The following is a 13,214-nucleotide window of genomic DNA, read 5'->3' on the forward strand; positions in this document are numbered from 1 at the left end:
GCCTACCATTATTCTAAACCGTGATTAATTTAACAGCGATTCCCTTGCGGTTTGTAAAATGTGCAACTGTGTTTTCAGGAAACGTCACCAATCACTATTTGAGAATAGGAAATCATACCATTTTGTACACCCCTCAGTGACGTTAACTTGGCTGATAGCAAACAAACCAAACCAAAGGGCTCTTCTCTTATTCGTCTGCAGCGTTGGGATCCTAACTTTGTGAACTCCTTCACCCCCTCCGAGCGGCCTGTGCCACGTCATTAATCTCTGTCAATCAATACTTCGATCAGGTTTATCACTAAGCGCATAAATGCAAAACCATACAGTCCGTGGGAAAACAAAGTTTATCTTTTAGGAACTCCTGCGTCCATAAACAGATACGGACTGTATTTTACACACATTCCACGTCAGTACTTCACCTGTCCTGTGACTGGCACGCGCGCACAGGTGCAGGCGGGATACGCACGTGCACACGCTAAGATGCAAAGGTTGCTAGGCTTTATTGCGGAATATTTACACTTTCTCTAAACTAAACACATGCAGGCTCAATTAAAATTCTGATAACTAATATAAGAGGTTCTGTTACGCCCGTCGTGTTTTAGCTCGGCCAGGTAGACTGAAGAGAACTCTGCTCGTGTCCGCCCAACATTTTAAGTACACAGATGCGCGCTCCCATCTGTCTGACACGCGGCTCAGCCTGTTCTTAGTGGAAGCGCTGTTGGACCAGAGATGAGATACAGCCCCGGAGAGCTCCCAGCCATATGAACGTATAAGGCGCCACGACACCGCGGAGGCGCTCGGTTCTGTATCAGCTTCAAAACAATAGAACTTGTCCTCACCGCACCGGATTGGTCGGATAATTGTTATCAATGGATTGGAATTCTAACGGGTTGGTATTTTTACTGCTCCGGTAGGGCAAGAGGGTAAGAAAGAGCGCGTGGTGAGAGTGAGAGAGCAGCAAGAGGGAGAGACAGAGGGAGAGACAGGGGGAGAGGGTGGGACAAGGGAACAACATATATGCTTTCAGCTATGGAGCTCACCATGGAGAACCTTCACAGCGTCTCGTCACACTCCCAGGCGGGAGACCTCATGAACTCTCCGCATGCTCGACCGTCGCCATCTCCCAGCTCCACTCCCCGGAATCTGGTCTCGCACGCTCCCGGAGCTCGGTCAGCCATGGTCTCTGGCATGCCCTCGCTTCTGGAGGGGTCCGGTGGAGACTACCGGACAGACCCGTCCGCGTTGTCCGGACACCTCCATCCGTCCATCAGCATGTGCGAAACCGGGATGAGCCTTAGTAACACGTACACAACCCTGACCCCCCTGCAGCATCTACCTCCGATATCCACAGTGGCGGATAAGTTTCACCACCCGCATTCACACCACCATGCTGCCGCCCACCAACGACTCTCGGCCGGGAACGTCAGTGGAAGCTTCACGCTGATGCGGGACGACCATCGGGGTCTTACCTCCATGGGCAATCTGTACAGTCACTACTCCAAAGAGATGTCCGTGTCCGGTATGGGCCATGGCTCGCTCTCCCCGCTTTCCAGCGGATTGGGCTCTCTGCACAACTCCCAGCAGCCGCTCTCAGCCTACGGTCCCAGCGCACATCTCTCTGCCGACACCAAGATGCTTTCTCCAGTGTCAGGTTTTGAGACCCACGCATCTATGCTGTCCCGAAGTGACCAAGAGCATCTGGCCAGGAGTTTAGGAGGGCATGGCCACGGCATGATCTCCAACATCAGTGGCATGCATCATCACCCGCATAGTCACCTTCCCTCGCAGGCTAACGGCGCAGTAATGCGGGGGGACCGGGAGAGACACGGCCATGGAGCCAGCCAAGGAGTATCAGGGTCAGGCATTCAGGCCGAGGAGATCAACACAAAGGAGGTGGCACAGAGAATAACAGCAGAGCTAAAGCGGGTACTCGATCCCGCAGGCCATATTCGCCCAGAGGATCTTAAGCCGGTCGCAGGGCACCCTCTCGGATCTGCTACGGAACCCCAAACCTTGGAGTAAGCTTAAGTCAGGACGGGAGACCTTTCAGGAGGATGTGGAAGTGGCTGCAGGAGCCCGAGTTCAGCGGATGTCTGCTCTCCGGCTGGCAGGTAATATACAGTCATTCAGTATTATATTTCACAAAAAATCCGTTCAGACTTCCGCCGTTGCTTCTCAAATTAAAAAGTCCAAAAGATTCAGCACCACGGACAGTTCAGCCAGCCAAGGTGCACAGAGGCACAGCAGCTTCATCAGCGAAATTAACTATAGTACTTCCTTAGACCGGAAGCTAATATAATTTGTGTAAAGTCAGAAATAAATCTATTCGTGTTTAACTTAGTTCTCTAGGAATTAGTAATTGCTTATTAACGGCTGCTCTGGGCCGATTTGCATCTACGCTTGCTGTTGTAAACTAAATTTGTAGGTCTGTATTTTTTGATCGACACACAGCAAATCGCAATTGATCCACAATAAAACCTCGAAATAGTTGTCCTCCCACGACGCCTGCTTTATGTGTGTGTGTGTGTGTGTGTGGTGTGTGTGTGTGTGTGTGTGTGTGTGTGTGTGTGTGTGTGTGTGTATTGGTGGGGCCAGTGGGCCAACTAGTTGCGCGAGAGAGAAGCGGGGTGACCCCAGGCTGCCTGATCAATACGCCAGTTCCCACTCTCCCTTTTAAATGTGGCACACAGATCAATACCTGTATCGGAGCTGAAAGACGCAATAACCGCAAGATCTCGCTTGCTTTTTATTTAGTGCAGTATAGGAAAAGCTTTAAATTTAGAACACTTGCAGGTATGAGCTAGAGTGCTTTTGTTTCCCTACTCAGGACAGATGTGCGTTTCTATTACTCACTCCGTGGGGTCAGGTGGTCAGGTGAGAAAAATGTGTTCAGTGTTAATTTCAGTGTTAAAAAAAACAACTTTAAAACACTAATACTCCCACCAGGAATCCCGTCAGAAAACATATATATATATATATATATATATATATATATATATATATATATATATATATATATATATATATATATTATATAATAGACGTGGAATACGTGCAAAATACTACTACAGCCCATAGATGTGATCACCAGATCTATTTCAAAGCAACCTTGAGCTGCACAAACTGTTCTGATGAAATATTGATTGTAACTAGGGCGGGGATTGATAACATGGACAAGTACAAACAAGAAAATATAGAGAATATAGAGTTTGTGAAGCTGAAAACCACAAAAGCTAACAAAACAAATAAGATTTTTTTCCCTTCTTTCCTGTAAGATTACATATTTGGGATATATGGGACTACTTTTAGTGCCAATAACTCAAAGGAATAGATGTCCAAATCACAAGATTTCACATATGTTTCAGTGAAATACTCTCAGATAGATAGATAGATAGATAGATAGATAGATAGATAGATAGATAGATAGATAGATAGATAGATAGATAGATAGATAGATAGATAGATAGATAGATAGATAGATAGATAGATAGATAGATAGATAGATAGATAGATAGATAGATAGATAGATAGATAGATGAGGATTAGAAGCTGAGGCTTTGAGTGTCATTAATAGTGTTGCTCTGTCCTTTCCGTGTTTGCCTGGCTTTGCACATAGGAGATCAATAAGGCCGTTTCCCCTTCCCAACCCCCTTCTTCCCACTCCCTGGTGCTCTCCCTCTGTGTTTCTCTCTCTCCCTTTCTCTCTCTCTCCTTCTCTGCAGCACATGACAATAATATCACTAATCTTTCAGTGGTTAACCTGACAACAGGCAGGCAGGTTGTTTGACTTGAGAAGCTCGGTGCCACAGAACAAAACAAAACAAAAGAAAAAGAAAAAATAAGAAAACACTGACTGGCGGACAGGAAAAGGTTGAATGAGAGCTGCTTCATAGTCAAACAATGCACAGAGCCATTTTCTATCCTCCCTGCACTCTTACCAGAGCCATCTCTTAATGCCCATCAAACTTACTTGTGCCATGAAAGATTAATGTCAGTATGCTGTTTCTCATATTTTACTGAGGAATCCAAATGGAACAAACTGGAATGTACAAAACTTCAGTCAACTTGACTTAAGTGCAAAAGCAAGAAAAGCAAAACTGACATGTGGAAAAAGGGCTGCAGGAGCTGGGAGATGCCATTGATTGAGTAAGGGCAGGCAGGTTTGAGCTTTGTGTGAACAGCCAGATAGAGGCAGGGTAGTGAAAGGATCAATACCGACCTTAATAATTGATAAGTATAAGAGAGACGGAGGCGAGAGGGGAAGAAAGAGAGAGGCAGACAGCGGTTGTGTTAGCACTTGTAACAGCATCTTCTAGGTAAGCAAAGTCAAATCTGTGGTTAACAGCTGAGGACCACACAGCAGTCTTCCTGCCTAAACCCCACAGCAGAGGGTGTGTAAGCGGTTTTCAAAAATGCTGTTTACACCCCAAACATCCTGTGAAACATCAATAGCACAGTTCTGACACCAACAAAGATGGTGTAGACTTCCAGTGCTGAGAACTCAGATCAGATATTTATAAAGCCAGAAAAGAAATCCTCCTGTAGATTTGTAACAAGTGAAACCGGGTCTGGAAGGCTGATATCTAAACACAAACACAAACAGATCAGAGCCTAGAAGGGTCTTACAGTAGACAAAGGGCATCAGAGTATCCAGCTGCCTACCAAGACAGAGTGACTGCTTTCTGCTCAAGTCAGCGAATCCTCAAAGCAATCCAAGGTTGTGATGTCATTAGATTTTAAAGGTTGCTATGCTTTATAGGGTTTGTAATGCATCTTTATGGAGGCCTGCGAGCACATTTCATTGAGTGCGTGTGCGTACATGCATGTGTGTATGTCTGTGTGATGCTTCCACATGCACGGTATGTGTGTGTGACTGGGTTATAGAGTGCGTCTGCACTATACATTGTTCAGGCTTATCTGACTCGCTCTGAATCGGTATTGATTTCCTCTCTTCTGCTCTCTTCGGCTCTCTCATATTCTCTCTTTCTTTCTCTCTCCTTCCCTCCATGCCTCCCTCCTGCCTCCCCCTTCTTTCTCTTCTGGCTCTGTACCAGCAGAGCAGAGCAGAGCCTTTGCCTTCCAGCCTTAATTCATCCCTGCTCTCTGGTCATCTCTGTAAGAGACAGAACTCATTTTGCATAGCCACTGCTCGCACTCTGGTGTCAAATATTTTGACACTTTGTATGACTGAGACTTAATGTGCTGTGACTTAGATTGGGAATATAGTACAATGAGAACGAAGCTCTATATAGCTTCATAAAAATGTAAAAACAACCTCCAGCTAAATATTTTAAATCACATAGAAATGACAAAAATGAGGTGTTTGTTGCATACATAGAAAAAAAAAAAGTATGATAATCCGAAACTGATTGTTTAAGAAAAGATGCCTGTGAAGAGAATATGTGGTAGAAAAAAATTTGCCTGCTTTTGAGTTCAATTTAAGATCTTATGTGAAATAATAAACTCGTAAATAAATATACAGCAGTGCTGATGTCTTTAATTTCTTAATTATGCATTGCAGCACCTTGTTTTGGTAAACCTTGTGTGGCTCATGGCAGTTTGTAAAAGTCCTGGTGGTTCTGAAAGGACAGCTCCTTCCAATCCTTCACAGCAGCACTTTACTGTTAAAGGTGCAAACACCCAGCTAATAAAACTGCATCAGTCAGCGCTAAATTGCAACTTTTCAGTTTTAACCTTTTTTATTTATTTATTTTTTATTACCTTTTTAAGCTCTTTAAATTTATCATAAATAAAACAGTTTCAACTTTAGGCTCCCTTCCATGTATCAGAGAATATTTGTCTCAGAGATATTTGTAATACAGACCTCATTTTATCGAAACCTTATTAATTTCCCATTCATTTCATTAGACAATTGGGTTTACTAAGCTAAATGACTGAATTTGTAGCATTTATAGACTACAAACAATAATTCATTTATGAGTTACAATTAATTATTTCTCAACTAACAATAGGTATTTAAAAGCGTTTAGTTAGTTGTTAGTTAGTTTGTTAGTTGTGTTAGTTTTTGTGTGTGTGTGTGTGTGTGTGTGTGTGGTGGGTGTGTGGTGTGTGTGTGTGTGTGTGTGTGTGTGTGTGTGTGTGTGTGTGTGTTGTTCCATGTTATTACAGATCTGTTACAGACAGGATATTCTTACTAATACAGGCCACATGTTGTGCTTTGGCGCTGTTATTAAATGAAAGGCTGATATCATATTAAACCTTTACGATAATAACATAATTAAAAAAAAGCAGTAAAAAATGCAGAGACCGTGTTTGAGGCCCCAATAAAACATATTTAAAACTAAATGTGGAGTTTTTTAAACTTATCAATCATCATCGAAGAAAGAAAATTTTTACTAGATTAAACAGCCTAATTCTAAGTCTTTATGAGCGTTTCGGGAACTGGAACTGAACCCGGTATAAATTTCCCAGCGGCTCCCATTTAGTTTAGTTTACAAAGAGATATTCGTGCTGTTCTCCTTTATTTGCTGTGTTCAGAGTCTCAAAAACTCAAACATATTTGATTGAAGCCTGTGCTCTCTGGACGCAATATTCCATTTAATTCTAAGTTTTTAATTAAAAAAAAAAAACACTGCTTGGAAAAAACGAAGAAGCATTTAACTTGGCGCATGGCTTACATGCGGTTTATGGACTACGAGCCAGTATCTAACACTCTGTAAAGCTGCCGATCAGTCGTCTCAACAGGACAACACGGGCTTTACATTGAGAAATAAACGACGGCTTTCAAATAAGCTAATACTAATCAATTGAAGGTAGCCTATTTTTAAGATGAAGAGGCGGTTTGGTTTCAGCGCTGCGGAGTGTTAACGGGAGCGGGGTATTCGGGCGCTTTACTTCCCTGCAATGCAATGAATAGGCTTATAGCTTGATCAGTATAATCAATAACAGTACATCTGAGGAGGTGTGACAGAGAGTGATTGACACCAAACTGTTTCTCGCCTGCAGTAGTCCGTCCAGGGCGGGAGAGGGCCCGTCTCACCGCACACAAAGCCCGATCTCATCCGTCCGTCCAGGCGTCGACTAGCAGCAGCACGGTGCGGTTAGTTCACCGTCTGCCCCTCACGCCCCATCTACACACACACACACACACACACACTTACACACACACACACACACACACACACACACACACACACACACACACACACACACACACACACACACACACACACACACACACACACACACACAAGTAGCCTACTCTCCTCTAACTTTAAACGAACTGCCTTGTGCATTTTCATTTGCCCAAATCAAAGGATACACAGGCTAGAGATGGTCTTTTAATTGTAACTCACATCCACTTATTGGCTTTCACCTCTTGAAGACTTGAGGACACAAAGCTGATATCTGAGAATCTCATGTTTCTGCTTGCACACTAAGCATTTCAAAGCACAGCAGCCAGAGAGCCTTCATACAAGCTCCTATTCATTTCCTGCTGTAAATAAATAAATAAATCTAATCGACTGCTTTCACACACGACCTCCTAAAAATGTGTTTTACCTCTTGTTGTTTCAAATTGACCTTTATTGTGCAGAGTTTTGACATCCATCAGAAGGAAGGTTTCCAGGTGCCCAACTTAAATCCCATTTTAAGTCAGGACCAGGACAACAGGAGTCAGCCACAAGCCACCTCTGAAGTCCAGTGGTTAAAGTTTTTAAACGAACAGAATGAGCGCAATAAAGTCAATAGTTTTTAATGAGGTAATTGTTTATTGTACTGAAACGTGTAGGTTCATAAGGGTCACGCACATGTACACACCGACCGTCCATCTTCACAGTATGCGCTCATTCGCACTCACTGAAAGGCAAAGCAGAAGCAACAGCCGCAGCCACTCTGGTAGCCACAGACATAAAGCCGGGCTGCTCTTAAACAAGGCACAAATGCATCTTAACACACTGAGCAGCCAGAGAGTTAATCTCTGGATCAGTAAGAGGTTGAGATTAAACAAAGTGCCTGATACCTTTGGCATCGCTGACACCAGGGACATATGAAAGCGACGACATGCGCAAGTGCCACTTGAGACTGCTTGTCTCTTCAGAGAAGCCCATTTAGTAATGAGGCACCTACAGATAACCAATAACAGTTTGGTTCTCGTCTCCAGAGAGGTCGCTTTAATGAGCAGCCCCCCTTCCTTCCCTGTGGTCCTATATCTTTTGCCGTGGCACGGGATGTTCAAGGAGTCTCATTTGAAATTGATTGATTATCTGAGATATGTACTGACCACGCAGGCCCAGGCCTTGTGCTGTCTCTGGCTGAGGTAGGAGCTGCGTTTGCATGCACTACAGGCCTTCGCGCTACAGAGTTGCATTTGAACTGATGGAGGAGAACCAGAGTGGTGTTGGCATTGTAAAATGGCCGGTAGCACAAGTTGTTCGAAAACAGGCATTACATATTAAATTATCACTATATTAGCACTAGCATTCAGTCATTACATTAGGGAGTATTGAGTTTGGTTTGAGACAGCACTTAGAGAGCCTCCAGGAGATTCTGGCATGGCTGGGCCTGAACCAATTGAATAAACGTTCCATGAAATGGTTCTGAAGTGCGGATCAATCAATATGGGGACTATCAATCTGAGGGCAAATTAAAACAATTGAGAAAAACAACAAGAGGAAAAGAGTTGAGGAAGTGGAGAAGGGATGGAGGCTACAATGTAGGGACAAACATGTAACCTACATTCTGCTGAGGAAAAATATCTTGGTAATTGCGCTTTGCTTGCAGTAACAAAGCATGAACAATGACCATTCACACACACATGCACGCTCACTCACAGGCATGCATACACATGTGCGCATTCATATTGATCCCCACCTCACAGTCAAATCTGTTTACTGCTGTTGTCTAAACCTGCTGTAAAGTCATCAATCATTTGCATACACCACCACCTCCACACTGCAGCCAGTCTTATTTATCCTCACTCCCCTTTCTTTCCTTCTTTTCATCCTATCCTCTTCCCCTCCAGTCCTCATGTGAACACACACACACACACACACACACACACACACACACACACACACACACACACACACACACACACACACACACACACACACACACACAGTCATCCAAGACTGGGGTAAATATCAATGATAATTCCTTGCTGTTTTTTAAGGCACAGCACCAGACTCAGTCGCGTGCACGCGAACATACTTTTAGTATATAGGTTAAAAACTATATAATCAGTGACCTATTTGAAATTCACTCCTTCGTCCCCCTCCAGACTGGATGACTGCCACGTCTTCTTTGTTCTTCCAAAGATTAACAATTTCTTCTCATCTGTCTGTCACAAGGCGCGTTCGCGAGCTACACTCCCCAATGCGAGTGGACGCGAGCGCGCGCGCACGTCACACATACACACTCACCCACACGTACAGGCACATACACATACACGGCGTTCTCGCGGATCGATGAGGATCGATCGGGTGGGGAAGGGAGCCCTGATTACTGGACCACGTGTTTGGGAGAAAACCGCGGAAAATCGATCATTGCAGCTTTTTAGGGCAGCAGAACAGAACAGACTCCCTCCAGTCTCCACAGCCAGAGCCGAGCCTACTGACGGTGCATCCAGGCACGGCAGACCACTTCTTTGTCAGCATTTCACATCAAGCTCCACCAGTTCCAGCAAGGCACACAGAACCACAATCAAACCACTTTATCCACCATAACTTCCTTTTCCATTAGATACACAGATTAAATCAAGCCGAATTGTTCACATACATAAACAGTTCAACTACGCACACAGGTGTGTTATACTAACGGTGCGTAGCCCTAACTGAACTTAGGCCTATCGAGGTTTTAGCCAGATTTCCTCTCCTTTCTTTGGAGCCACAGGGTTCAGTTCATGTCACCACACATTTGAAATAAACCTCTATAGATTTAATACTTTAGATCCATCTCAGTGAAGAAGATGTTGACTCTTCTGAACGTTATTTTTCATGTTATCATTTTTTGCTGCAGCACCAAGCAAGGACCAAGAATCTTTAATTAGTGCAGCATTCAGGGACAGTACGACATCTGGGTGCTCATTTCCAGCTGCTGTTGTTAATATAACCAAAAAAAAAAAAAGAAATTGTGCGAAGAAATACCCGCGTACATAAACAAGTCTCAAAATACGGAGTGTTCTTTAGCTTACCAACAGAAGCCACAACTTAAAAATAAGGCAACTGTTAGCAAATTTCAGATCCACTCAATTTGTGAAGTAAATGGACAAAACTAGACCTTTTTCTAGAGAGCAAGAAATCAATCCCAACACTTAGAGCATGTTTGGCAGGCTTAATAGCAATAATATTGGATTTTAAAAGACGAACATCAGTTTGGAAATCTACAAAAACACTGTTGCTTCTCCCTCAGTAGTCAGGCCGTAGGCTGTATCACAGCTCTGACTTTCAGAACCTGAGGGATAACATTTTAAATATTTTAATTCGATCGGCTCCTTTCCCATCTGTCTTTCTGTTTTTTATTCTTTCTTTTGCAGCTTGCACACGCTCCTGTTGCATACACATAGTGATCTGTTCCTATAATGTGCCCTTTTCAAATAGATAATTATAGGTCATGATGCAGGCCTAAACACATTCAACTTAAGCATTAGGATTTCATCATCACACTAAAACATGGTCATAAACACCCACTTTTAAACCTTTTGGTTTCACACTCTGCTTGGCTCTTTACCCAGATGTTTGCTGTTGGTATTTCCCATCGTTCCCCGGTATTGTTCCCTAAATATTATGTTATATTTATACATTAGCTGTATCTTCCAAATCAGTTCTGTATTTTGTGCTCCACTTAAAATATCATAAATTATAATATATGAACCCTGTCTTTTGTTTTGTTCTCTTCCCTCGTCCCTTTATCCGTTTCCTTCTTCTCTCCAGCATGTAAACGTAAGGAGGAGGACCGAGGACGAGAGCGCAGCCAGGTGCCAAAGAAGCAGCGACTGGTCTTCACCGACCTGCAGCGTCGCACCTTGGTAGCCATCTTCAGAGAGAACCGCCGGCCCTCCAAGGAGATGCAGCTCACCATCTCTCAGCAGCTGGGCCTGGAGCTGTCCACCGTCTCCAACTTCTTCATGAACTCACGCCGCCGTTGTCCAGAGCGTTGGGACACAGAGGAACACAGTCTCGGGGCGCACGGCCACGGCCACGTGCACACACCCCACGGAAATAGCAACAACAACGGCTCCTCACCGATCCAACCTGGCACCTCGTCTGCTACCACCTTCTCTAAGGCCTGACGGATGCAGGACGGATGCAAAGAGGGTGGAGGGTTGTTTAACACTAAGACTCTTATCTCCATTTCTGCAGAACTACTGAGTGTGTAGCTCCAGACCACTCATCTGATTCATCTGCTCAGAGTGATGAAGGCTTGTGCAGATGAATCAGACCTCAGTGCTTCACGTGTTATCTTTTAACCCGAATGCTACTCTTAGGGGCTAAATTGCATTTTTAAAATGTGGCTCTTGAAACCAAAGATCCAACAACCACATGTGGCTGTCAGAAAATCCGCCTGAAAACCAAAGAGCATCCATCTACACCAACCACGCTGTGGGTTTGTGTGAAAGACGATGATGGTTTTGCGTCAGGGAACAAGTAGCTTTAAGACAGGAAGTCTTGAGCAGTCTTTACAAATCAGACCGAAATCAGACAGCAGGTGAATCTGCAGGTCTGTGACCACCCCCAGCAGTAACACGCTGAGGCTGACGGAGAATTGCGTTTATGTGTTAAGTGTCTGTGAAACGCTCTCCGCAGGTGGTCTTACCCGCTAAACACACACCACCTCGCCGCTCCGCGTCACTGCATGCGTCGTACGAGTGCGTAACGTTCACATTGCCACAGGGGTGTTATTCCTCTGCAGCCACTCAGCCCGCTGCACGTCGGAGTAACAGCGCCACCTGCTGTCCAGTTCAACCACATGCGAACATACTGCACGTTGCAGGCAGATTCAACACCAAAACACACGGAGAGAAATAGTTAAAACGCGCATTTATCCAGACATCCACTGACACACATTTGAGTGTTTGTTTCTTTATACACACTGAATGGCTCCACGGCCATAGACTGCATAACCGCTTGAAAGGTTATTTTCAGGTTACAAAAGGAGAACAATCAAACAGGGACGACATGCCACACATAAAAAAAGTGTTGTCCTCGAGTGTAGGAAGTGAGGGAAAGCGGGTCTGCTCTGTTCTAGCGGCCAAACACAGAGGTCAAATGTCACAATATAGGATCCTGAGTGCCAATGATGTTTGCCTCTTTATGATAATCAGAGAACAGATGCAGCCCACTTTGTCCCCCCTCCAATGTGCCCTGCAGTGTCTGGTCTGTGTCATTACACACCTACAAGTTGCGAGCACTATACAGGCACATTTGCCTATTTCATACCTCAAAAAAACAAAAAACAAACCAAACATTGATTTGATCCACATGAAACACAATGAAAATGATTGTAAATAATCTTTAATTTCATCTCTCTTTCTCCCTGTCTTATCTATTCTCTATTTATCTACTGTCTTGATATGTGTCTTTCTTTGATTTTTCCCTCCCCAACTATTGATGCGGGTAATAATAGTACCATAGACACATGGTTTCTTTCTCGTGACTATTGTGCTATGTTGTGCTGAAACAATATATAAAGAAGCACCTTGTTGACAAAATGTAAGAACTTAAAGATAGAAAAAAAAAGACAAATCATCATGTCATAGACTGATCCTATGCACAGACAAGGAAGGGATACCAAACAGAGACAAACTGTGCATATTTGTGAATACCTGTTTGATGGAACAAATGGACTGTGTGGACGTGAAGGACCTCTTCCTTGATCTCTAAACTTTGACCTCTTTGAAATGGACAGTCACTGCATTCCTCTGCTGATGGTGTTCTTTTGTTACCATAAGAATTGCCTGATTTCTTTGTGTCTTTTTACAAAATGTTTTTTTTTTTTTTTTGGGCAAAGCCACTTGTTGTGTAGCATCTTCTAGCGGGAGATAATCATATAAAGGGGGAGACACGGACAGGAGGAGGAAGGGTGCAGCAGGGGAGGCAAGAGCATCAAGGGCCCATCATGACACCGGAAGGTAACATTTAAGTGACATTCCTACATAAACCGGGATATGCACTGCACAGTCTTTTCGGAATTCTTCTGGAGTCTAGAGGGAGAAAAAAAATGCAGATTTTTTTGAAGTTCAGACCCAAAGCAGA

General features: G+C 43.9%; 1 protein-coding gene across 1 annotated transcript; it reads left to right on the top strand.

Annotated features, from left to right (window-relative positions):
- The first annotated feature begins 1,029 nt into the window (after positions 1-1,029).
- LOC115796224 (hepatocyte nuclear factor 6) lies at positions 1,030-11,251 on the top strand. The gene is given in 5 exon segments (XM_075074441.1): positions 1,030-1,926; positions 1,928-2,044; positions 2,046-2,082; positions 2,085-2,111; positions 10,893-11,251. Coding segments are annotated over 5 exon segments (1,437 nt in total).
- The last annotated feature ends 1,963 nt before the right edge of the window (positions 11,252-13,214 follow it).

The sequence above is a fragment of the Archocentrus centrarchus genome, chromosome 17 (genome assembly GCF_007364275.1).
Source record: "Archocentrus centrarchus isolate MPI-CPG fArcCen1 chromosome 17, fArcCen1, whole genome shotgun sequence".
In the NCBI taxonomy this organism is placed as follows: Eukaryota; Metazoa; Chordata; class Actinopteri; order Cichliformes; family Cichlidae; genus Archocentrus; species Archocentrus centrarchus.